The sequence below is a fragment of the Engystomops pustulosus genome, chromosome 5 (assembly GCF_040894005.1).
Source record: "Engystomops pustulosus chromosome 5, aEngPut4.maternal, whole genome shotgun sequence".
NCBI classification, from domain to species: Eukaryota; Metazoa; Chordata; class Amphibia; order Anura; family Leptodactylidae; genus Engystomops; species Engystomops pustulosus.
Genome location: NC_092415.1, coordinates 195,745,641 through 195,773,004, shown reverse-complemented (window position 1 = coordinate 195,773,004; position 27,364 = coordinate 195,745,641). Strand labels below are relative to the sequence as shown.

At 46.5% G+C, this 27,364-nt stretch overlaps 1 protein-coding gene across 3 annotated transcripts in view; it reads left to right on the top strand.

Moving 5' to 3' along the window:
- ITGA8 (integrin subunit alpha 8) overlaps positions 1 to 27,364 on the top strand; it is a 139,625-nt gene that overhangs the window by 94,522 nt on the left and 17,739 nt on the right. For all 3 annotated transcript variants that reach the window (XM_072154271.1, XM_072154272.1, XM_072154273.1), the window contains 6 exons: positions 813 to 905; positions 1,647 to 1,723; positions 15,382 to 15,462; positions 22,600 to 22,705; positions 23,356 to 23,514; positions 25,728 to 25,859. In XM_072154271.1, coding sequence (XP_072010372.1) covers positions 813 to 905; positions 1,647 to 1,723; positions 15,382 to 15,462; positions 22,600 to 22,705; positions 23,356 to 23,514; positions 25,728 to 25,859 — 648 coding nt within the window. The remainder of the gene's footprint in view (positions 1 to 812; positions 906 to 1,646; positions 1,724 to 15,381; positions 15,463 to 22,599; positions 22,706 to 23,355; positions 23,515 to 25,727; positions 25,860 to 27,364) is intronic.

Sequence of the window (27,364 nt, the reverse complement as noted above, 5' to 3'; positions counted from 1 at the left end):
TGACCAAAAGTAAAGAGGGCATTACACGTGAGGGGTATTACAAGTGGGGGGCCCCAGAAAGGGGGATACATTTTAGTGGGGGTATTATATGTTACTGAGTTATATTGTGTATATTATATGGGTCCATAGGGAGATGGTCACAAGAAGGGGGGGTTTATACTATGTTGAAAAGCATTAAGGTGGATCTGTGCTAGGGCGTAGGGTCAGGGGTGGGGCAATGGGAGTGGCTTAGGGCAGAAATGTCTTTTGTTTGAAGTGCCCCGTGTTCTCCTGGTTGGTGGGGTCCCAGTGGCTTGTTTCCATGCCCATCAGATAGTTATTCATCATCCATAAAGTATACACCAGAATGTTAGCACAAAATGTTGAATTTACAGTCGCACATCTGGGTGCCAGGCCACACCCATTGTTATATGCCACGCCCTTTTCCAAAAAAATTCATAAAGGTAAATGAGATATGTTTCAGATTCATCTAATTTAAAGCAGGGGCCTATATAGTTCAGAAGCCTGAGGCTGCATTACTGATTTTTGGTATTGCCATGGAGACCTTGTGTCACTAAACCAGTGTCTCCCCATAAAAACACCCAGTAGCTGATGCTCTCTGAGTCTGGATCCTCAATTGATGCTCACAAGGTTTTCATGGCAACGCTGAGTGTAAAAATTGAAAGCAGACATGTTTTTGTAGAGTCTGTCAGTACTGCGGCCTCAGGCTTCGGGCCTAATTGTAAACAATCTAAACTCACCAATGATAAACTTATTAACATCTCTTTCTAATTGCCTTCCTGATCTTCATCTACTAAACATTTTTCCTTTAGGGTCTCCGACAGCTGAATTGTGAATACAAAATGGAGAATGAGTCCCGAATGGTCGTGTGTGACCTGGGAAATCCTATGGTTGCTGGGACTAATGTAAGTCACTTCATAGTGGATGCGGGTGGGTGCTAGATTATCTGACCTAGTTCTCATTTGTGAAGACCTATGGGTCTCTCGCCTTATTGTCACCTGAAAAAGCAGCATTGAAGTGATCAGTAAAACATAAGACTTATCAGTGCAGTGTCGGACAGGCCCACCAGAGAATCGTAGGATCCAGGCTCTAAACCAATAGTAGACACCAAATATCAAGCAGAAGACAATCCATATTGTAACTGGGAGAGGATGGAGTGTGGGCCTCCAGAATATTTCTCAGATGGGTCCAAGGAACCCCAGTCTGACACTGAGTGTAGGGCTATGTTTACACAGCATTTATATGGATTGGAATTAAAGGTGGTCTTCCTCCTCAAATTTAGATCAGGCTATGCTTAACCAGTGAGTTTATCTAGGTTACCAAGAAGTAGCAGAGGGATAGAAGGGTTTATAACAACGCACCTGACTACACAAGGTTGGTTTGTTGTCTGTTTCCATGGAAATGTATAGGACTGCATTAGCTCTACCGACACCATATAGAATATTTTTAATAAAGTTTTTTTTTTAAATATTAGCTTCAGTTTCTGTGTCAGATGCGCTGAAAAGGTTTTAAAAAGATTGTGAGGGTGAACATAAAAAAGTACGTGCACAACAAGGCGTTGATGATGAGTGTGACTGCACAGCACGGCCGGAGATGCCACTTACCTTATAAAAATCCTGACCTTACAGGTCTCTGGTCTGTTTTAGCTCTCGCTTGGTCTACGATTCATGGTCCAGAGGTTACAAAGTGCCGACAGCATCAAATTCGATCTTTTTGTGAAAAGGTAAGTTGAATAATTGTTGGGGTGGGTGCCAGGAGTCAGCTCCAAACTTATTAGGCCATTGTCACTAATAACATTGTGAACAACTCCTTTAAAGGGAACCTTTCAGCAGTTCTGAGCATGAAAACCTGTAGACAGATATTGGCTATGAAGATCTGTGTAATCAAACCTGTGAAAAATGTAATTATATTCTAGGATTGTAACTTCTGCAAGTGCATGCGTGGCGTGTCCTCACACTGCTGTGCTCTTAGTTTTTTACATTGAGCTGCTCCACAGCCCCTCCTTGTGAGAACTAAGAGCACAGCAGTGTGAGGACACACCCTTTCATATAAAATCCTGAAAAAGGAATCCGTTTTCACCGTCCTGCTGCTACTAACACACAAATAAAAATAACTAAACATCTCTCCAGGACCAATACCTATCATTTTCTTCAGCCCTACCGTACATGGTCAATGCTGCTATCATATTCCCTTTATATCTGGTATTAATAGGGCGATTATTAAATGTTCTGCTTTGAACATAGAGCTGCTCCACCGTCCCATCCCTGTTGTCGTATTCAACCATAAACCTTCAACTGCTTATACCTGGATCAGAGGGGAGGAGTCAGTGAGGCAATTTATTGCAGAGAACTAAGAGCACAGCAGTGTGAGGACACATCCTTTCACATAAAATCCTGAAAAAGGAATCCAATCTCACTGTCCTGCAGCTACTTACATACAAAATAATAATTACACATCTCTCCAGGACCAATACCTATCATTAATATCCAACATGTAGTACTAACATACTGTTAGGATCAGTGGATCCTCTGGACCACCGCGGGGGATGTAACTAGCCAACACCCGGAACCGGAGCCTAGCGGCACCTGGTATTCACCAGAGCCCGCCGCAAAGCGGGTTGGACTTGCTGCGGCAGGATACCACTAGGTCGTTCCCAGGTGTGACTAGCCCACGGTGGCAGCCGAGGTCGAGGTACCTTAGCGGATGACAATCTCGTAGACAGGTCCAGGCACAGGGTCAGGGCAGGCGGCAGAGATGCAACGTCAGGTCCAAGTCCGGGGTCAGCAACAGGAGGTCCAGGCAGGTGGGAGCGGGAACACAGGCACACGGAACACAGCAACACGGAGGAACTCAGGTAACACAGGAGCGGGAACACACAGGAATACACGGGAACACAGGAATACACGGGAACGCAGGAATACACAGGAACGCAGGAATAATCGCTAGTAAGCTTTCTCTAAGGCTATGAGGCACAAAGATCCGGCAAGGGTAACAGGAAGAGGCAGGCTTATGAAGAATTGGGCAATATGGCCAGCGCCAATTAATGGCGCGCTGGCCCTTTAAATTTGGAGAAGGTGCCGCGCGCGCGCCCTAGCAGTCGGGGACGCGCGCGCACAGCGGAGGGGAGCGAGCCAGGAGCCGGGACGGGTGAGATGCGCTGGCGGCGCGCTGGCGGCGCGCTGGCGGGGGCAGGGCGGCACGGGTGAGCCCGCGACCCGCGATGTGGGTCGCGGGACCACCCGTGACAGTACCCCCCCCCTTCGGCCTCCCCCTCCTCCTAGGCTGGAGGAACCTCTGCAGAAGACTACGATCCAATATGTTGTCCTCTGGCTCCCACGACCTTTCTTCAGGCCCGAACCCCCTCCAGTCAACCAAGAAGAACCGCTTCCCCCTCACCGTCTTCATGTCCAAGATCTCTTTTACCTCATATGTGTTGGTAGAGTCCGCCACTGGAGTAGGAGGAGGATCTTGCTGGGAGAAGCGATTCAAGATGACAGGCTTGAGCAGGGAGACATGAAAGGAGTTCGGGATGCGCATGGTGGGAGGAAGGCGCAGCTTATAAGCCACAGGGTTAATACGCTTCAGCACCTCAAATGGACCCAGATAGCGAGGGCCAAGCTTGTAGCTGGGAATCTTCAACCGGACATATTTTGAAGACAGCCACACTTTATCCCCTGGAGAGAAGATGGGAGGAGACCTGCGTTTTTTATCGGCCTGAGTCTTGGTGCGGGCAGAGGCCTGAAGCAGGGACTGACGAGTCTGCTCCCAAATAGCTTTAAGGTCCGTTACCAACTCTTCCACAGCAGGAACATCAGCAGACACGGAGAGAGGTAGGGGTGGACGTGGATGTCTTCCATATAGAACAAAGAAGGGTGATGCACCAGCAGACTCCGAATCCAGGGAGTTATAAGAGAACTCTGCCCAAGGTAGCAAAGTGGACCAGTTATCCTGACGGGCAGAGACAAAGTGACGCAGGTAACAGCCCAAAGTCTGGTTAACTCTTTCAACCTGTCCATTAGATTGAGGATGGTACGCAGAAGAGAAGTCCAGTTTTATCTGCAGTTGATTACACAGGGCTCGCCAGAAGCGGGAGACAAACTGGACCCCTCGGTCCGAGACGATGTGCAACGGAAGTCCATGTAGGCGAAAGATGTGGGTGAAGAACTGGCTGGCAAGGTGTGGAGCAGACGGCAGGCCTGGCAGAGGAACAAAATGAGACATTTTGGAAAAGCGGTCGGTTACCACCCAGATAACGGTATTGCCAGATGATGGTGGCAGATCTGTAATAAAGTCCATAGCCACGTGAGACCACGGGCAGGCAGGCACGGGTAACGGCAACAGAAGACCAGCTGGTTTTTGTCGTGAGGGCTTATTACGAGCACAAGAGGTACAGGACCGCACAAAATCCCGAACGTCCTTGACCAAATCAGGCCACCAATAGAATCGGGAAATTAGGGCCACAGAGCGCTGCACCCCAGGGTGCCCAGCCACACGAGAGGAATGTCCCCAGGTCAGAATCCTCTTTCGAAGACCAGGTCGCACATAAGTCTTGCCGGGAGGTAATTGCCGGAGGTCCACCGGCGCTGCCAGCACAAGTCTCTCAGGAGGAACGATGTATCTCGGGGCACAGTCCTCCCCCATAACATCCGAAGCACGGGACAAGGCGTCAGCCTTGATGTTTTTCTCGGCAGGGCGAAAATGGATTTGGAAGTCAAAACGGGAAAAGAAGAGAGACCACCGGGCTTGACGCGGGTTCAACCGCTGAGCCGACTGTAGGTATTGGAGGTTCTTGTGGTCAGTGTAGATGCTGACTGGAAATCTGGCTCCCTCCAACAGATGACGCCACTCCTCCAAGGCCAGCTTGATGGCCAGAAGCTCACGATCTCCAATAGAATAATTCCTCTCTGCAGGGGAGAAAATTTTGGAGAAGAAGCCGCAAGATAGAGTACGGCCCCTAGGCCCCTTCTGAGTAAGGACCGCTCCAGCTCCTACGGAGGAGGCATCAACCTCCACAAAAAATGGCTTCTCGGTATCTGGTCTGGTAAGGACAGATGCAGAAGAAAAAGCAGACTTTAGTCTCGTGAAGGCCTGGTCAGCCGCTGGGGGCCAGGCACGAGAATTGACACCTTTCTTCGTTAGCGCCACCATAGGAGCTACCAGAGTCGAGAAGTGAGGAATGAATTGTCTATAATAATTTGCGAAGCCCAGGAATCTTTGAATAGCCCGTAGTCCCACTGGGCGTGGCCACTGAAGAACCGCAGATAACTTATCAGGATCCATTTGCAAGCCTTTATCGGAAATAATGTAGCCGAGGAATGGAAGGCTTTTTTGATGAAACAGGCACTTCTCCAGTTTGGCGTAGAGATGGTTGGCCCTGAGGCGGCTGAGCACTTGCCGTACATGGGAATGGTGGGACTCGAGGTCAGCAGAATACACAAGGATGTCATCCAGGTAAACCACAACACAGCGGTACAATAAGTCCCTGAAGATATCGTTGACAAACTCTTGGAAAACGGCTGGCGCATTACAGAGTCCGAAAGGCATAACTAAATATTCAAAATGCCCATCACGGGTGTTAAAGGCGGTCTTCCACTCGTCGCCCCTCCTGATGCGGATAAGATTGTAGGCCCCACGAAGATCCAGCTTGGTAAAGACTCTCGCACCCCGTAGGCGATCAAACAGCTCCGTGATCAGCGGCAGAGGATAGCGATTCTTAACGGTGACTTTGTTAAGACCGCGATAGTCAATACAGGGGCGGAGAGAGCCATCTTTCTTGGTGACAAAAAAGAAGCCGGCGCCTGCCGGAGAGGAGGATTTACGGATGAAGCCTCTTTGTAGATTCTCCTGGACATACTCGGACATGGCGGCTGTTTCAGGTACCGAGAGCGGGTACACCCGACCCCGAGGAGGAGAAGATCCAGGCAGCAGGTCGATGGGGCAATCGTAGGGACGATGTGGAGGAAGGGTCTCAGCTTGTTTCTTGGAGAACACATCCGCGAAGTCCTGGTATGGAGCGGGAAGCCCCCCCAAAGGCTTAGGAGACAAGGTAGAAGTCCCGACAGGGAGCGGATGTAGAACCTTCATACAGTGTGATGAACAATCCGGACCCCAGCGGAGAATCTCCCCAGAAGACCAGTCCAGAACAGGGGCATGATGTCCAAGGCCAGCTTGATGGCCAGAAGCTCACGATCTCCAATAGAATAATTCCTCTCTGCAGGGGAGAAAATTTTGGAGAAGAAGCCGCAAGATAGAGTACGGCCCCTAGGCCCCTTCTGAGTAAGGACCGCTCCAGCTCCTACGGAGGAGGCATCAACCTCCACAAAAAATGGCTTCTCGGTATCTGGTCTGGTAAGGACAGATGCAGAAGAAAAAGCAGACTTTAGTCTCGTGAAGGCCTGGTCAGCCGCTGGGGGCCAGGCACGAGAATTGACACCTTTCTTCGTTAGCGCCACCATAGGAGCTACCAGAGTCGAGAAGTGAGGAATGAATTGTCTATAATAATTTGCGAAGCCCAGGAATCTTTGAATAGCCCGTAGTCCCACTGGGCGTGGCCACTGAAGAACCGCAGATAACTTATCAGGATCCATTTGCAAGCCTTTATCGGAAATAATGTAGCCGAGGAATGGAAGGCTTTTTTGATGAAACAGGCACTTCTCCAGTTTGGCGTAGAGATGGTTGGCCCTGAGGCGGCTGAGCACTTGCCGTACATGGGAATGGTGGGACTCGAGGTCAGCAGAATACACAAGGATGTCATCCAGGTAAACCACAACACAGCGGTACAATAAGTCCCTGAAGATATCGTTGACAAACTCTTGGAAAACGGCTGGCGCATTACAGAGTCCGAAAGGCATAACTAAATATTCAAAATGCCCATCACGGGTGTTAAAGGCGGTCTTCCACTCGTCGCCCCTCCTGATGCGGATAAGATTGTAGGCCCCACGAAGATCCAGCTTGGTAAAGACTCTCGCACCCCGTAGGCGATCAAACAGCTCCGTGATCAGCGGCAGAGGATAGCGATTCTTAACGGTGACTTTGTTAAGACCGCGATAGTCAATACAGGGGCGGAGAGAGCCATCTTTCTTGGTGACAAAAAAGAAGCCGGCGCCTGCCGGAGAGGAGGATTTACGGATGAAGCCTCTTTGTAGATTCTCCTGGACATACTCGGACATGGCGGCTGTTTCAGGTACCGAGAGCGGGTACACCCGACCCCGAGGAGGAGAAGATCCAGGCAGCAGGTCGATGGGGCAATCGTAGGGACGATGTGGAGGAAGGGTCTCAGCTTGTTTCTTGGAGAACACATCCGCGAAGTCCTGGTATGGAGCGGGAAGCCCCCCCAAAGGCTTAGGAGACAAGGTAGAAGTCCCGACAGGGAGCGGATGTAGAACCTTCATACAGTGTGATGAACAATCCGGACCCCAGCGGAGAATCTCCCCAGAAGACCAGTCCAGAACAGGGGCATGATGTCCAAGGCCAGCTTGATGGCCAGAAGCTCACGATCTCCAATAGAATAATTCCTCTCTGCAGGGGAGAAAATTTTGGAGAAGAAGCCGCAAGATAGAGTACGGCCCCTAGGCCCCTTCTGAGTAAGGACCGCTCCAGCTCCTACGGAGGAGGCATCAACCTCCACAAAAAATGGCTTCTCGGTATCTGGTCTGGTAAGGACAGATGCAGAAGAAAAAGCAGACTTTAGTCTCGTGAAGGCCTGGTCAGCCGCTGGGGGCCAGGCACGAGAATTGACACCTTTCTTCGTTAGCGCCACCATAGGAGCTACCAGAGTCGAGAAGTGAGGAATGAATTGTCTATAATAATTTGCGAAGCCCAGGAATCTTTGAATAGCCCGTAGTCCCACTGGGCGTGGCCACTGAAGAACCGCAGATAACTTATCAGGATCCATTTGCAAGCCTTTATCGGAAATAATGTAGCCGAGGAATGGAAGGCTTTTTTGATGAAACAGGCACTTCTCCAGTTTGGCGTAGAGATGGTTGGCCCTGAGGCGGCTGAGCACTTGCCGTACATGGGAATGGTGGGACTCGAGGTCAGCAGAATACACAAGGATGTCATCCAGGTAAACCACAACACAGCGGTACAATAAGTCCCTGAAGATATCGTTGACAAACTCTTGGAAAACGGCTGGCGCATTACAGAGTCCGAAAGGCATAACTAAATATTCAAAATGCCCATCACGGGTGTTAAAGGCGGTCTTCCACTCGTCGCCCCTCCTGATGCGGATAAGATTGTAGGCCCCACGAAGATCCAGCTTGGTAAAGACTCTCGCACCCCGTAGGCGATCAAACAGCTCCGTGATCAGCGGCAGAGGATAGCGATTCTTAACGGTGACTTTGTTAAGACCGCGATAGTCAATACAGGGGCGGAGAGAGCCATCTTTCTTGGTGACAAAAAAGAAGCCGGCGCCTGCCGGAGAGGAGGATTTACGGATGAAGCCTCTTTGTAGATTCTCCTGGACATACTCGGACATGGCGGCTGTTTCAGGTACCGAGAGCGGGTACACCCGACCCCGAGGAGGAGAAGATCCAGGCAGCAGGTCAAAGGGGCAATCGTAGGGACGATGTGGAGGAAGGGTCTCAGCTTGTTTCTTGGAGAACACATCCGCGAAGTCCTGGTATGGAGCGGGAAGCCCCCCCAAAGGCTTAGGAGACAAGGTAGAAGTCCCGACAGGGAGCGGATGTAGAACCTTCATACAGTGTGATGAACAATCCGGACCCCAGCGGAGAATCTCCCCAGAAGACCAGTCCAGAACAGGGGCATGATGTTGCAACCAGGGGAGGCCCAGCAGGAGAGTGGAAGTGCACTGGGGCAGCACAAAAAAGGACAGTCTTTCTCTATGTAATGCTCCAACTTGCAGGAGCAGGGGTTCTGTGCGAAACCGGATGGGCACGGAGAGAATTTGGCCACTGACCGAGGCAATGGACAATGGCTTCCTGAGACGAACCACCGGGAAGTGATGCTGGGAGACCAGGGCAGCATCCATAAAGTTCGCTGTAGAGCCCGAATCCAGGAAGGCGGAAACTTGGATCTGGGTGCCAGAGCCAACGCTGAGGAGTACGGGGAGAGTCAAGCGTGGAGAAGCTTTATTCTCACCTAGGGACGCTTCTCCTGAGAAGCCTAGGTGCTGGCGTTTCCCGGACGTTGGGGGCGGACAGGACAAGCCCCGACGAAGTGCTCTGGGCTGGCACAATACATGCACAGGTTCTCCTGACGTCGCCTGGAACGCTCTTGTAGAGAAAGCCGGACTCGGTCCACCTGCATAGGTTCATCAGCAGAAGATTCAGCCGGGGGCTGAAGCGGCTTTTGGAATACAGGTGCCAGGCGAGGAAGACGTCTAACACGGCCTTGGGGGTACTCGGAGCGTAGTTCCTCAGCGCGCTCCTTAAACCGCACATCAATTCGAGTGGCCAGGGTGATCAGACCACTCAGAGTTGACGGCAGGTCCCGTGCTGCCAGCGCGTCCTTGACCTGCGCAGAAAGTCCTTTCTTGAAGGTAGCAATGAGGGCCGCATCGTTCCAGGCAAGTTCAGAAGCCAGGGTGCGGAACTGAACTGCGTACTCTCCCACAGATGAGTTACCCTGGCGCAGGTTCAATAATGCAGACTCCGCAGAGGAGGCTCGGGCCGGTTCCTCGAAGACTGACCGGAACTCTGCCAGAAATTCCGAGAGGGTAGCGACAACCGAGTCATCCCTGTCCCAAAGAGGAGTAGCCCAGGCCAGGGCCTTCCCAGAAAGGAGGCTGAGGACAAATGCCACCTTGGACCGCTCTGTGGAAAATTGCGACGGCATAAGTTCTATGTGCAGGGAGCACTGGGTGATGAAGCCCCTGCACATCTTGGGATCCCCGTCATACTTGCCGGGCAAAGAGAGACGTAGCCTGGGTTCAGCAGCAGGGAGATAAGCCGGGGTAGCAGGAGTCGCAGCGGCCACCTCAGGAGACTGTTGCTGATGCTGGGTAGCTAGCAGCTGTTGCAGCATGGCGGTGACTTGCTCCAGTTGATTCCGTTGTGCAGCAATCTGCCGGGACTGGTGGATCACGATGGTGGCGAGATCAGGCTGACTGGGAGAAGGAGCCTCGGCGGGATCCATGGCCGGATCTTACTGTTAGGATCAGTGGATCCTCTGGACCACCGTGGGGGATGTAACTAGCCAACACCCGGAACCGGAGCCTAGCGGCACCTGGTATTCACCAGAGCCCGCCGCAAAGCGGGTTGGACTTGCTGCGGCAGGATACCACTAGGTCGTTCCCAGGTGTGACTAGCCCACGGTGGCAGCCGAGGTCGAGGTACCTTAGCGGATGACAATCTCGTAGACAGGTCCAGGCACAGGGTCAGGGCAGGCGGCAGAGATGCAACGTCAGGTCCAAGTCCGGGGTCAGCAACAGGAGGTCCAGGCAGGTGGGAGCGGGAACACAGGCACACGGAACACAGCAACACGGAGGAACTCAGGTAACACAGGAGCGGGAACACACAGGAATACACGGGAACACAGGAATACACGGGAACGCAGGAATACACAGGAACGCAGGAATAATCGCTAGTAAGCTTTCTCTAAGGCTATGAGGCACAAAGATCCGGCAAGGGTAACAGGAAGAGGCAGGCTTATGAAGAATTGGGCAATATGGCCAGCGCCAATTAATGGCGCGCTGGCCCTTTAAATTTGGAGAAGGTGCCGCGCGCGCGCCCTAGCAGTCGGGGACACGCGCGCACAGCGGAGGGGAGCGAGCCAGGAGCCGGGACGGGTGAGATGCGCTGGCGGCGCGGGGGCAGGGCGGCACGGGTGAGCCCGCGACCCGCGATGTGGGTCGCGGGACCACCCGTGACACATACATGGTCAATTCCTTTAAATCTGCTATTAGTAGTGGGATTATCAAATATTCTGTACTCCCAATATTTCATAAAAATTCTCAATGAAAAATGCCTACCAAAATTTCACCGTCTCCTCATCTTCTTTTGCAATTGGATTATGGATTTTGAGATTTTTCATATTATCCTGCAGATTATCAGATTATTTTTTTGTGACTGCTTGTACATTGGTAACCATAGGAGCCTAATAAGACTTGCACTGTAGATACAAGTCATGGGGGACATTTTTGTATATTTTTTTGTTTTGACATTCCGAGTATTGTTAAGATCTTTGACCTTTGACACCGAATTGTCTGAAGCGGATAAAACCATCGCAAAAGTTTGAGAAATATCCAGATAACTCCCTGCCCAAAATCTAGGAGCGGAGCAAAAGGGAAGGAAGTGGTGACAAGGGAGGATTATTATCCCAACACGCCGACCTTCAGGCGATCCGTCATACAATCGGCCATGTTTTTCCAGCAAGTAGCCGCCATTAATCTTTCCAGGAAACGTGGCTGTTATTAATGAGGGCGACATTATGTGGAGGTGCCTTGATGGTGACGGTGGGGTCAATAGATCTCTACTATGTGGTCACTGGGGTGACTGTCACTAATGGAAGATTTATTAGGGTGATCAGAGGACACCACTCCTACCAGTGTCAGAGGTGAAGAGGGAAAGTAGCAGAGGTTATACATCCTCTTAAAATCTATTAGCATTTCCCTTAATGATGCCTGTTAATCTGACATTTGATAATCCAGAACATAAAGATCGATTTTCAGTAAAAAAAAAAATCCTGGAAAACACTGGCAGACGTAAAGGACATCACCGCGGCCAATTGAGCCCACTGATTGGCCACAGCAGGTCCCATGATCATTGTCAGTTCCGACCCAGTCTCATCTTCCGATACAGTCAATTCCTAAAGATTCCAGAAGAGAAAAAAATTCCAAAATTTTGCACATAAAATCTGCACATTCCAGGATTTCTCAGGATGATGCTATAGCTTGCTACACATACAGGGGTGTAACTAAGAGAGGCAGGGTCCCACAGCATTCTGAATGGCGCCCCCCTTCCCCCTTAAAAAAATATACTTATTTCTATACTCACACATGCGAGTTACAATCCCACATTTATACACTCATATGCTCACATATAGAGCATATACACACACATACAGTGTTATATACAAACGTACAGCATATATACACACTTGCAGTATATACACATCACAGATACAGCATATATACATCACAAATATGTTATATACATATTCTGCATACATGTTATGCTTTTATGTGCAGCATAATATTTATATAATGGTGCACATTCTCCACTTTTTAGTGTGTCAGGTCGGAATGGGGCCCCCTGACACTGCGGACCCCATAGCAGCTGCTACCACTGTACACGTGGCTGCTAAAAAAATACACAATCCTCAGCTGAAATCAGACAGAAATTTAATACATGCAGATTCACCACGGTTTTTTAAGACATATTTATTTCAGGTATGTAGAGGTAGGACCTGCACCTATCTGTAGAATGAAGGTCCATTGACCTCCTTATCACCAGAGTGATGTACAGACTGACCACATACTCTTCTTTCAAGTCAGTAGCCAAGAGCCACGGGACTCTGTTAGCGGTTTTAGCCACGTAAAGCAGCAGAGCAGTGTTAGGTATTGTCCCTGGAGAGATGTGTAATTGTATGTGTTGTTAGTAGCAGCAGGACTGTTAAATATGGATCTCTTCCAGGAGTGTTGTCGTGTTCTGATCACACTAATGCACTGGTGTGTGAGATCTCATCACTGAGCACAGCACAGTCCCTAACTGCTGTAGAGTCTGAAAGGAAGACTGCAACAGCAGTTACTCAGAGCAGATCACACTAATGCACTGGTGCGTGATATCTCATCACTAAGCACAGCACAGCCCCTCCCCCCTGAGTAACTGCTGTAGAATCTGAAAGGAAGACTGCAACAGCAGTTACTCAGAGCAGAGTGCGTGGGTGAGACAGAGGTCACTCCATTGTCAGATTTTTATGACATATACTATGCATGAATGTCATGAATACCTGAAATGGGAACATCCACCTGCAGCTCATCTAAATTTACATACAAAGCATTTCGGCAACATATTATACAAACTAATTTTGTAATTTTGTAGCAGATATTCCGTAAGGGCCCTGAAATACAGGGAAATACATTGTGTAAGGGCCCTGAATAATTCTTTATATCACCCAGCATATAATCTAGAATATAATACTGTGATTTTATATGATAACTGCTGGATTATCAGAGATTAAGGAATAATGCTGTGATATCAGGATTATGTGTATCTCTCTCTCTCTCATAGCAGAGATTTTCCGTGTCCATCCTTCTCCTGTCCACAGCGTTCTTCTAAACCGCGATTACAGATTTATTTTAGTAAAACACAAGCCGCAGGAAAATGTCAGCGGAGCTGTAGCGATTTCTACAATGTGATGGAAATTATAAGAGAGCTGGATTACACTGACACGGGGGGGGGGGGGGGTGGGCAGTGGGGGGGAGCGATCGGCTCCATGTAGTGAGATGTAGTGAGATGATCTGCAGCGATTCAATGAGGGATTGATTATCTCGCAGCGAGCGATTTGCATGTGTTTATTTAACGATTACTAATTTATTTACATGAAAGGAAACTAAAACTTTTATTTTTGGCCTCCTCTCGGGAATGTCTCAATCTTGTGGTTTTTCTCTGTATATGAATGCAAGATTATCAATCGCTCAGAGGGGAAAATACAGAAACTATAGTGAGGCCTGGATCTATAGGGGTCAGAATTAGCATAAGATTTGTTGTGGATTATGTCAGATCAGCAACAAAATTTATAAGGGAGGAAAGAGGGACAAAAACTTGAAGCAAATTAATCCATTGTGGTATTATGCCTCCATTTGTGGTCCAAGCACACAGTATCATGCCCCCTTCCTGTGACACAACTAAATAGTATAATGCCCCTCCCTGTGGCCATACCACATAGTATAAGGCCCCTTTCCCATGGCTCAACCACATAGTATAATGCTTCCTTCCTATTGTACACCCACATAGTATAATGTCCACTTTATCACATAATATAATTCCCCTGCTTGTGTCCTAACCACATAGTATAATACCCCTTCCCATGACCCACCTACATTGTATAATGCTCCCTTCTTATGGCTCAGCCACATAGTGTAATTCCCCCTTCTATTGGCCCCACCATGTAGTATAATGCCTCCATCTAGTGGCCCCACCATGTAGTATAATGTCCCCTTCTAGTGGCCAACCACATTGTATAATGTCCCCTTCTAGTGGCCAACCACATAGTATAATGCCTCCTTCTAGTGGCCAACCACATTGTATAATGCCTCCTTCTAGTGGCCAACCACATAGTATAATGCCCCTTTCTAGTGGCCAACCACATTGTATAATGCCCCCTTCTAGTGGCCAACCACATAGTATAATGCCCCCTTCTAGTGGCCAACCACATTGTATAATGCCTCCTTCTAGTGGCCAACCACATAGTATAATGTCCCCTTCTAGTGGCCAACCACATTGTATAATGCCCCCTTCCAGTGGCCAACCACAAAGTGTAATGCCTCCTTCTAGTGGCCCCACCATTTAGTATAATGCCTCCTTCTAGTGGCCAACCACATAGTATAATGTCTCCTTCTAGTGGCCAACCACATAGTATAATGTCCCCTTCTAGTGGCCCCACCATGTAGTATAATGCCTCCTTCTAGTGGCCAACCACATAGTATAATGTCTCCTTCTAGTGGCCAACCACATAGTATAATGTCCCCTTCTAGTGGCCCCACCATGTAGTATAATGCCTCCTTCTAGTGGCCAACCACATAGTATAATGTCTCCTTCTAGTGGCCAACCACATAGTATAATGTCCCCTTCTAGTGGCCAACCACATAGTATAATGCCCCCTTCTAGTAGCCCCACCATTTAGTATAATGCCGCCTTCTAGTGGCCAACCACATAGTATAATGCCCCCTTCTAGTAGCCCCACCATTTAGTATAATGCCGCCTTCTAGTGGCCAACCACATAGTATAATGCCCCCTTCTAGTAGCCCCACCATTTAGTATAATGCCGCCTTCTAGTGGCCAACCACATAGTATAATGCCCCCTTCTAGTAGCCCCACCATTTAGTATAATGCCGCCTTCTAGTGGCCAACCACATAGTATAATGCCGCCTTCTAGTTGCCAACCACATAGTGTAATTCCCTTTTTTGTAAACTTAATTCATCATGGTCCCACCGAGTCTGGGATGTATGTTTAGCCTCCATTATGCATTATGGATTACATCATTGTAACACACAATCATCAGTACAAAGGGACAGTGACATGACAACATACATCCACCTGATGGAGGGAAATGTAGTTCCGGGAACGACCACACTGTTCTTCCTCTTTTTGTAGGTTATTAGGGATCATTTATGATCATGAAGTGTCATCAATATTCATATAAATTCCCAAGAGAAGCAATTTCTTTTTTCAACCCTAATTTTTCCCTTTGTTTTCCAGTTCCAACAAAGACAATCCCAATAGTAACTTTGTCAGTCTTGAAATTTTCATCACGGCTGTGGCCCGGGTGGAGATCAGAGGGTGAGTATTTGTATGTGTTTGACTCTTAATAACTAAATAAGTTGTCAAGCTCCATCTCCGCAACTATTTGGTACCAAAAATGAGAAATGCAGCGACTTTTCAAATCGTCTTAATCAAAGAAAACACATTTGTTTCTGTCTATAGATCCTTCTATCTCCTTGGTAACAGACTACAAACAAACAGTCTTCGTAGTCACACGGCCATCAATATGTCCAATACATCCTGGTAACCTACCAAATCTATGTTAGCTACATGGAAGGTGCAGATGGACAGGAGACTGATGATAAGCTTAGACTGCAGAAGTTTTTGTAGTCTGTTACTATGGGGACACATGGCTCTGCATGGAAGCTGCAGACACAAAGCAATTTTATTGATTTAATAATACTATTTTCAAAGTTGTACGTTTTGTAGACATTCCCTTTAAACCATGAAGAAGAGGGGTAATAGGAAGCTCATTACATCTCTGTATTTATCCATTTTATAACTATCCAAAACGTAACAAGATTTCATAAAAAGTCCAATAAAGGAGCAAATCCTTAAAAACTGAAGTTAACAAGGTTTCCTTTTAATGATCCTATATTTAGTGGTATCAGGGGAATTGCAGTCTCCGTCCTGTTTGATAGCATATCCAGGCTGTCGGGATATGCTGCGTCTGCTTTTTTTCGCTTCTCTATGCGCAGCCAGAGCCTTGGACTTCGCTGACCCCCAGGAACGTGTAGTAAATCCAGAAAGCATGCGCTGACATCACTTACTGTAAAATGAAACAGCTTCTTTGTTCTCCGGAGGAAGATAAAACTGGAGACTTCTTCAAGTAGAAAGAGGCAAAATGAATGCACCCAAAAAGAATACAATACTCAGCTACAAAGCGTCATATTACAGCTCCAACAGCTTCATAACATGCTCTGTACAACATGGATCCACCGCGAGCTGAGAAAATCTTCAGTCCCAATCACATAATGTATTAGAAAGAGATCACAGATAAAGGGAATGAATTTAGGAACTTCTTTTAAATATCATCTCAATATTTTCATCACATATGATGTCACAGCTTATCTCCTCCCCCTCCCTGTACAATGTCCTCTATATAGATAACACTGACCCATCATTACATCACTACTGACAATAGATGATGTCACAGCTTATCTCCTCCCCCTCCTTGTAACATTAAGACCTCCATATAGATAACACTGACCCATCATTACATCACTACTGACAATAGATGATGTCACAGCTTATCTCCTCCCCCTCCCTGTACAATGACCTCTATATAGATAACACTGACCCATCATTACATCACTAATGACAATAGATGATGTCACAGCTTATCTCCTCCCCTCCCTGTACAATGACCTCTATATAGATAACACTGACCCATCATTACATCACTACTGACAATAGATGATGTCACAGCTTATCTCCTCCTCCCTGTACAATGACCCCTATATAGATAACACTGACCCATCATTACATCACTACTGACAATAGATGATGTCACAGCTTATCTCCTCCCCCTCCCTGTACAATGACCTCTATATAGATTACACTGACCCATCATTACATCACTACTGACAATAGATGATGTCACAGCTTATCTCCTCCCCCCTCCCTGTACAATGATCTCTATATAGATAACACTGACCCATCATTACATCACTACTGACAATAGAGGAGGTCACAGCTTATCTCCTCCCCTCCCTGTACAATGACCTCTATATAGATAGCACTGACCCATCATTACATCACTACTGACAATAGATGATGTCACAGCTTATCTCCTCCCCCTCCCTGTACAATGACCTCTATATAGATAACACTGACCCATCATTACATCACTACTGACAATAGATGATGTCACAGCTTATCTCCTCCCCCTCCCTGTACAATGACCTCTATATAGATAACACTGACCCATCATTACATCACTACCAACAATAGATGATGTCACAGCTTATCTCCTCCCCTCCCTGTACAATGACCTCTATATAGATAGCACTGACCCATCATTACATCACTACTGACAATAGATGATGTCACAGCTTATCTCCTCCCCCTCCCTGTACCTCTATATAGATAACCCTGACCCGTCATTACATCACTACTGACAATAGATGATGTCACAGCTTATCTCCTCCTCCTCCTCCCTGTACAATGACCTCTATATAGATAACCCTGACCCGTCATTACATCACTACTGACAATAGATGATGTCACAGCTTATCTCCTCCCCCTCCCTGTACAATGACCTCTATATAGATAACACTGACCCATCATTACATCACTACTGACAATAGATGATGTCACAGCTTATCTCCTCCCCCTCCCTGTACAATGACCTCTATATAGATAACACTGACCAATCACTACATCACTACTGACAATAGATGATGTCACAGCTTATCTCCTCCCCCTCCCTGTACAATGACCTCTATATAGATAACACTGACCCATCATTACATCACTACTGACAATAGATGATGTCATGGCTTATCTCCTCCCCTCCCTGTACAATGACCTCTATATAGATATCACTGACCCATCATTACATCACTACTGACAATAGATGATGTCACAGCTTATCTCCTCCCCCTCCCTGTACAATGTCCTCTACATAGATAACACTGACCCATCATTACATCACTACTGACAATAGATGATGTCACAGCTTATCTCCTCCCCCCTCCCTGTACAATGACCTCTATATAGATAACACTGACCCATCATTACATCACTACTGACAATAGATGATGTCACAGCTTATCTCCTCCCCCTCCCTGTACAATGACCTCTATATAGATAACACTGACCCATCATTACATCACTACTGACAATAGATGATGTCACAGCTTATCCCCCCCCTCCCTGTACAATGACCTCTATATAGATAACACTGACCCATCATTACATCACTACTGACAATAGATGATGTCACAGCTTATCTCCTCCCCCTCCCTGTACAATGACCTCTATATAGATAACACTGACCCATCATTACATCACTACTGACAATAGATGATGTCACAGCTTATCTCCTCCCCCTCCCTGTACAATGACCTCTATATAGATAACACTGACCCATCATTACATCACTACTGACAATAGATGATGTCACAGCTTATCTCCTCCCCCTCCCTGTACAATGACCTCTATATAGATAACCCTGACCCGTCATTACATCACTACTGACAATAGATGATGTCACAGCTTATCTCCTCCCCCTCCCCGTACAATGACCTCTATATAGATAACACTGACCCATCATTACATCACTACTGACAATAGATGATGTCACAGCTTATCTCCTCCCCCTCCCTGTACAATGACCTCTATATAGATAACACTGACCAATCACTACATCACTACTGACAATAGATGATGTCACAGCTTATCTCCTCCCCCTCCCTGTACAATGACCTCTATATAGATAACACTGACCCATCATTACATCACTACTGACAATAGATGATGTCATGGCTTATCTCCTCCCCTCCCTGTACAATGACCTCTATATAGATATCACTGACCCATCATTACATCACTACTGACAATAGATGATGTCACAGCTTATCTCCTCCCCCTCCCTGTACAAAGTCCTCTACATAGATAACACTGACCCATCATTACATCACTACTGACAATAGATGATGTCACAGCTTATCTCCTCCCCCCTCCCTGTACAATGACCTCTATATAGATAACACTGACCCATCATTACATCACTACTGACAATAGATGATGTCACAGCTTATCTCCTCCCCCTCCCTGTACAATGACCTCTATATAGATAACACTGACCCATCATTACATCACTACTGACAATAGATGATGTCACAGCTTATCCCCCCCCTCCCTGTACAATGACCTCTATATAGATAATACTGACCCATCATTACATCACTACTGACAATAGATGATGTCACAGCTTATCTCCTCCCCCTCCCTGTACAATGACCTCTATATAGATAACACTGACCCATCATTACATCACTACTGACAATAGATGATGTCACAGCGCAGGCCTAGAACACTCTTCACAGAACTCAAAAATGAACATTGTTGACACATTCCCTTTAAGAGCATAAGCCATGATACCATCCTCCTAATGATTACTACTACTGTATTTCCGTATTATAACCTCCTTCCTTCTTGTGTCCTTTCCGGCAGTGTTTATCCGCCTGGGTTCTGGTCCTCTGGTTAGTGTACTAGTATCCACCAGGAAATCGCAGGAGGAAATAAGTGATTAGGGATAACCAGTTACAGTTGTGTAAACGTCGGGATAAAGGGGGTTTCTCAAGATTTTTTCAAATGGACAGCAATTTTGTTAATGGAATCCTTGAAGTTCGCGTCCATCTTTGATTTCTGACATAGTTCTCCCAATTTATCTTGTATCTGGGAAATCTTTCCGATGTCAGTGATTACAATAAATGGTTATCTGTCTTTTGTCTGGATGAGACAGGATGTACCTCTAGATAGGATGTGATTTTTTTTTGTGTTTTTTTATTTAATCATGGGATCAGTCACCATGAAGTCTTCCACGTTTTGTACTGAGAACAAATAAATCTGAAGCCGTTATATGCAGGAATTCAGTTTTAAATGCAAGAAACTTAATGGGGTTTTACTGGAATTCTGAAAAACATTGTAAAGGCCAGGGCAGGTCACTGGTTACTGCATCACTCCAGTACTTTGGATATGGGCTGAACACTTACCGTGTTTCACCGAAAGTAAGACAGTGGGGCACATTTACTTACCCGGCCCATTCGCGATCCAGCGGCGCGTTCTCTGCACAGGATTCGGGTCCGGCTGGGATTTAAGATGGTAGTTCCTCCGCCGTCCACCAGGTGGCGCTGCAGCGCCGAAAATAATCTTAACGCCCCGGAATGCACCATCCCATAGAAGGTGAAGGTGAGCGCTCCCCAAGCGACACATTTTCGGTTTTTAAATGCGGCGGTTTTTCCGAATTTCCGATTTCTGTCGCGCGCATGCCGTCCCCGATGCGCCACAATCCGATCGCGTGCGCCAAAAACCTGGGGCAATTCATGTACAAGCGGCGCAAATCGGAAATATTCGGGTAACACGTCAGGAAAACGCGAATCGGGCCCTTAGTAAATGACCCCCAGTGTCTCACATTCTTTTTACCCTCAAAAGTCCCACTATGTCTTACTTTCGGGGGATGTCTTATATTGGAAAAAACAGTATCCCACACAGCCTTCCATAGGGTTGCAGCCCCATATAGTATCCCACACAGTCTCCCATAGGGTTACAGCCCCATACAGTATCCCACACAGTCTCCCATAGGGTTACAGCCCCATACAGTATCCCACACAGTCTCCCATAGGGTTACAGCCCCATACAGTATCCCACACAGTCTCCCATAGGGTTACAGCCCCATACAGTATCCCACACAGTCTCCCATAGGGTTACAGCCCCATACAGTATCCCACACAGTCTCCCATAGGGTTACAGCCCCATACAGTATCCCACACATCTCCCATAGGGTTACAGCCCCATACAGTATCCCACACAGTCTCCCATAGGGTTACAGCCCCATACAGTATCCCACACAGTCTCCCATAGGGTTACAGCCCCATACAGTATCCCACACAGTCTCCCATAGGGTTACAGCCCCATACAGTATCCCACACAGTCTCCCATAGGGTTACAGCCCCATACAGTATCCCACACAGTCTCCCATAGGGTTACAGCCCCATACAGTATCCCACACAGTCTCCCATAGGGTTACAGCCCCATACAGTATCCCACACAGTCTCCCATAGGGTTACAGCCCCATACAGTATCCCACACAGTCTCCCATAGGGTTACAGCCCCATACAGTATCCCACACACTGTCTCCCACACACTCCCATAGGGTTACAGTAGCTGGTACCGTAATGGCGATCGGATCAATTCCTCTGCGGTGCTGGGTAGAGGTGTGGCTGCTTCTTCCTCATGAAGGAGCCGCTGGTCCAATCAGAGGCTGGACATGAGGGCACGGAGGCTGCGTGTTTCTGTATGCCCCGGCCCCGCAATCTCCAGCCTCCGTCGGCATCAAGCTCCCGCCCACCCTTTGGCCGGCTCCAACCCGCCCCCCACATACAGTACCTCCACTTTCCACCCCTCCGCTCCCAGATCCTGCATCGAGATCGAGCCCCCGCCGGCCGACTCCCGCCAGCAGCCACCAATCCCCCCCTCCGCTCCGGTTCCCCCCCCTGCCTCTGTATGTTGTCCATGGTCCTGAAAAAGGTACAATTTACTACGTCTAACTTTCGGGGTACGTCTTACATTAGACGGCCCCCCTTACACCCCGCTACGTCTTACTTTCGGGGGTGTCTTACTATCGGGGAAACACGGTAGTTGGAACGGGACCCACTTTGGAACATGATTCGCCTACTCAGACCTGTGAAAGTGATATTCATCGCAGGAAGTGATTTCCTTTAGTCAGAGGAAGTGACATCCTGTAGTCAGAGGAAGTGATCTCCCATGGTCAGAGGAAGTGATGTCCCATGGTCAGATGAATTGATTTCCTGTGGTAATAAGAAGTAATTTCCTGTGGTAATAGGAAGTGACTTCTTGTGGTCATAAGAATTGACATCCTGTGGTCAGAGGAAGTGACATCCTGTGGTCAGAGGAAGTGACATCCTGTGGTCAGAGGAAGTAATTTCCTGTGGTAATAGGAAGTGACGTCCTGTGGTCAGTGGAACTGGCATCCTGTGGTCAGAGGAAGTGACATCCTGTGGTCAGAGGAAGTGACATCCTGTGGTCAGAGGAAGTGACATCCTGTGGTCAGAGGAAGTGACATCCTGTGGTCAGAGGAAGTAATTTCCTGTGGTTAGTGGAAGTGACATCCTGTGGTCAGAGTAAGTGACATCCTGTGGTCAGAGCAAGTGACATCCTGTGGTCAGAGTAAGTGACATCCTGTGGTTTGAGGAGACACCTCATTGACCGAAACCTGTGACCTCAGTAGTACCAGAGCACTGTGGGAATCAGATGGAGGAGCAATTAAGTATACTTTAATTTTTTTGCCACTGTCCCCACTACATTTTCAAAAATTCCTGAAAAAACCCTATTTAAAGAGGACCTGTCAATTAAATTGTATCTGTTCCAGACTGATTTTATTTTTTTCCATTATTATTATCTTTTCAGCGTTTCACATCCTCCTCAAGTTGTCCTGCCGATTCCTAACTGGCAACCCAAGGAAAAACCAACCGAAGAAGTGGAAATCGGTCCTTTAGTTCAACACATATATGAGGTATTGAGCAGTAGTGAACTTAGGGGGAATTTACATTTGTAACCAATGTTTACGGCTTCAAGGCATTTAATATAATCTCCCACCATTTCGTGTACGCAGCTCCTATGCAGATCTATGTGTCTGAACTGTCCCAATTTGTAAACAAACCCAATTTGTCTGAATTTTATGTGACAATTCCATCAGATTTTTGTCCTAGCCATTAAAGGGATGTATGTAGCTTATGCTTTACTCTTCATACAACTGGGCGTTCCCTTACAGGTCATAGATGATTGGAAGAGTGGGAACTAATCCTGACTTTTACAAACCAAAAATTTTTTATGTGAGCAGTTGTGTGTAATCCTGCTCTCGCTGCCTCCAATTTTTACCAAATTTTCATTCAAGAGAATAGAGTCTTACATGGATACAAGATCAGACTACACAAAGGTTTGTAGTCTGTGACCTGGGAGACACATTGTTGGGCATAGGAACTGTAAACACTAAACGACTGGCTCTATCATTAAGACGTTAAGTTATATTTTTTCACCTTTGATACATTAGAGCTTTAACAAACATGATTGTGGAGTGGGCGTGCCCCTAAATCTAAGACACAGTTATTGAAAGTTAGAAAAAGAAATTGAATTGCAATGTATTGTATCTGTTGAATTTTGCAGCTTCACAATATAGGACCAAGCGCGGTTGGCGAAACACACGTCAATGTGGACTGGCCTGTACAGGACAAAGATCGGTTCCTCCTTTATATATTTCACATTGAGACAGAGGGGCCCATACAGTGCCGCCCAAATAGCGCACTCAACACTTTAAATATAAAGGTAGGTCATATTAATTCTGCACAACGCTATAAAACCAACGAGACAACCTGATCATCCAGCGATCGCTTTGATCTGATCCATGGAAGCAGCTTCTGGCCACATAATTTTGCTGCAGCGGCCACTACAGGGGAAATGTGGTATTACAAGATGCATATTAAAATGAATGGCAGATTGTGTAAGACATGGCCTAGCTGTTCCTCTTGAGTTATTTTCATTATAAATAATAAAGGGATTCTGAGGTGCTGATGAGGAAGGGGGTGTTATTTCGAAATATCAAGACTGTCGGTATATAGTATATCTGGAAATTATTTAAAACTAGTCCGGAAAATGTATGAACATTCCCTTTAATCTTTAAGCTTTTTTCAGTAATTGGTTTCTCCATATACCCCCTGGTATATAATCCCCCCCTCCATGTAATCCAAGTCGCTCACTGATTGGCTATAGAGTGCTAAAAAAGTTTTTACACTAATTTCTCTATTTAAATTGTCGCATCTTCCTTGATATATAATAACTTTCCCACATTGCAGGGTTATCCCCGCAGCAGACATCCTACTAGATATATGGCTTTGCCACCAGTGGGATTTATGAGATAATATCCTTCCCCGTTCGGCCCCATATGGGCTGCACATGTGGGGGGTTTCTGTCTAATCCTCTCTTTTTTTGCAGCTGTTAGTTAATTTCCCTGGTACTTTTCATCTTTTATAGAAGTCACACTAATTGATGGAACGCTCCTGCCTTCCAGGACATGAGAGCGGGGTGTTTATAGGGTACAGCGCAGACTTACTAACAAATAGTAAGGAAGAGAATTGCTCATACAAGAAAAATTTACGTTTTTAATTTAAGTTTTAAGAAATTAAGGAGTTTAAGTTCTCCATTTCTCATACAAGTAACATTGTACTTTACATTGATGTGTAGGGCAGAACAGTCACTCACTGACGGGAATATGATTGTGGGCAGAGGATTGACTTAAAGGGGAATTCCATTTACAACAAGTTTTAATCTGATCAGCAGGACGGGAATCTGGTCTATCACCCATATGAACCGAGCAGAAGGTCGAGCATTCATACTGCCACTCCATGATTAAACTTACTGGGACCCCCATGATTTATCCTGTGGATAGGGGATACAATTAAAGTAATACTACTTTAAAGGCCAACTACCGCCAGGATGAAGGATTGTAAACCAAGCACACTGACATCCTGGTGTTTGCCCCTTCTGGCAGGATCTGCTCTTCTTTAAGCTTCTTATGTCCTGGTTTTTTTTTTTAAGACCATAAAAGTTATGTAAATGATCCTGAGGGGCTCCGGGCTCCATAGGTGTTAATGGAGCCTGGAGCCCCTAAGACTAATTTCCATAATCTTCAAGGTTTTTTTTTTTAAATCAGGGAATAAGAAGCTTAAAGAAGAGCAGATCCTGCCAAGGGGGGCTCACATCAGTATTTCAGTGTGCTTGGTTTACAATCGTTCATCCTGGTGGTAGATGTCGTTTAAAGGTGACTTGTCACCAAGGTTTTAGCCAGCTAAACTGCAAGTCCCCTCAGGTCCGGTATGAAATGTTCTTCCTAGAATTCCCTCTTTTATGTAGAATCTCACCTGTTTTAACTATAAAAAAATTTTTTGCCCCAAAGTCAGATAAATATGACTGTTCTCATCCCATTTTCAAATGACATGAGTCAAGTTCACTTCTGAACCTATCTTGTGTTCTATAGCACCTAGCCTTTGTGTCATATTTAAAGATAAGGATTTCATGTTTCAGGTCATCATGCTTATGACTTTGTGAGCTACAGAACCAGAGATACGGGCAGTTAAAGACATAGCTGCAGATAAAAATCTAATTCCCGCCTATAACTGCCTGTTCAATTCTGTAGCACACAGACCAGTAAGCCTGGGATGAGATACTTATCTTTAATATGACACCAGCAGCATGTTTCTAGGGGCTATAGAACACAAGATAGGGGCTTCTGAAGTGACACTACTCCTGAAACCACTAAACATGACTCATCTCATGTGAAAATGAGGTGAGAAGAGTCATATTTGCCTGACTTTGGAGGAGATTTTTAGTAGATACATGGGTGAGATATCACATAAAAGAGAAAATTCTAGAAAGAAAATTTCACACCCTACCTGCGGGAGCTAATAGAAGACGTTAGAAGGCGCTGCACCCATTTATCAGTAACAATCCGTATAGTAATGTCTGCAATCTTTCATCTATAGCCGAGCGAGCCGGAGGACACTCCAGAATTAGCTGCTTTCCTACGTAATTCCAGTGTCTCCCATGCAGTGAGTCGGAGAGATGTCGCCGTGGCTGAGGCCCTGAGACATAACCCCATCCAAACTAAACTACTGGTAAGAATATATAGTTTTAAGAAATAAAAAACAGAGAAGGATCTTCTTATTAGCATCTTGACCATGTTAATGTGCCAGTAGAAGGACATAGTGTCCTATCTGCAGGCAGGATATTATAGATCAGGAGTAGCTGAGCAGATTGTACATAGTGTCCTATCTGCAGGCAGGATATTATAGATCAGGAGTAGCTGAGCAGATTGTACATAGTGTCCTATCTGCAGGCAGCATGTTATAGAGCAGGAGGAACTGAGCAGATTGTACTTAGTGTCCTATCTGCAGGTAGCATGTTATACAGCAGGATGAGCTAAGCAGATTGTACATAGTGTCCTATCTGCAGGCAGCATGTTATACAGCAGGATGAGATAAGCAGATTGTACATAGTGTCCTATCTGCAGGCAGGATATTATAGATCAGGAGTAGCTGAGCAGATTGTACATAGTGTCCTATCTGCAGACAGCATGTTATAGAGCAGGGGGAGCTGAGCGGATTGTACATAGTGTCCTATCTGCAGGCAGCCTGTTATAGAGCATGAGGAGCTGAACAGATTGTACAATGTGTCCTATCTGCAGGCAGCATGTTATAGAGCAGGAGGAGCTGAGCATATTGTACACAGTGTCCTGTCTGCAGGCAGCATGTTATAGAGCAGGAGGAGCTGAGTAGGTTTGTACATAGTGTCCTATGTGCAGGCAGCATGTCATAGAGCAGGAAGAGCTGATCAGATTGTACATAGTGTCCTATCTGCAGGCAGCATGTTATAGAGCAGAGGGGGTGAGCAGATTGTACATAGTGTCCTATCTGCCGGCAGCATGTTATAGAGCAGGAGGAGCTGAGCAGATTGTACAAAGTATCTTGGAAGTAACAGTATTTGACAATTTGCCAACCTGTGCCCAAAGATTCTAGTGATGTATAATTCGTCTATGGGCATCTTCAGGAATAAGTATTGCAGCGTTTCGATCTGTTGCTTGTGCTACATTTTTTTTTGTACCATTAATTAGAACCACATTTGATTATTTGCTCCAGGTCGTTGGCTTGTTTTCTCGTCTGGAAAGATGTTTTGTTACGATTTTTATGTGATTGCTGTTGGAAGATTTTGTAATTACTTGTTGGCTCGGCCCCTAAATCTGTTGTAGATAACGAGAAGAATTCTGTAACATGCAAAAACAGAACAGAAGTAACGTTCTTGTATGGACATTAAACTTCCTTTAAAGGCAATTGCGATGTTGAATATAGCTTTTGATCTGCATGTTATAGAGCAGTAGGGGCAGGCAGCATGTTATAGAGCAGGAGGAGCTGAGCAGATTGTACATAGTGTCCTATCTTCAGGCAGTATGTTATAGAGCAGGAGGAGCTGAGCAGATTGTATATAGTGTCCTATCTTCAGGCAGCATGTTATAGAGCAGGAGGAGCTGAGCAGATTGTACATAGTGTCCTATCTTCCGGCAGTATGTTATAGAGCAGGAGGAGCTGAGCAGATTGTACATAGTGTCCTATCTTCAGGCAGTATG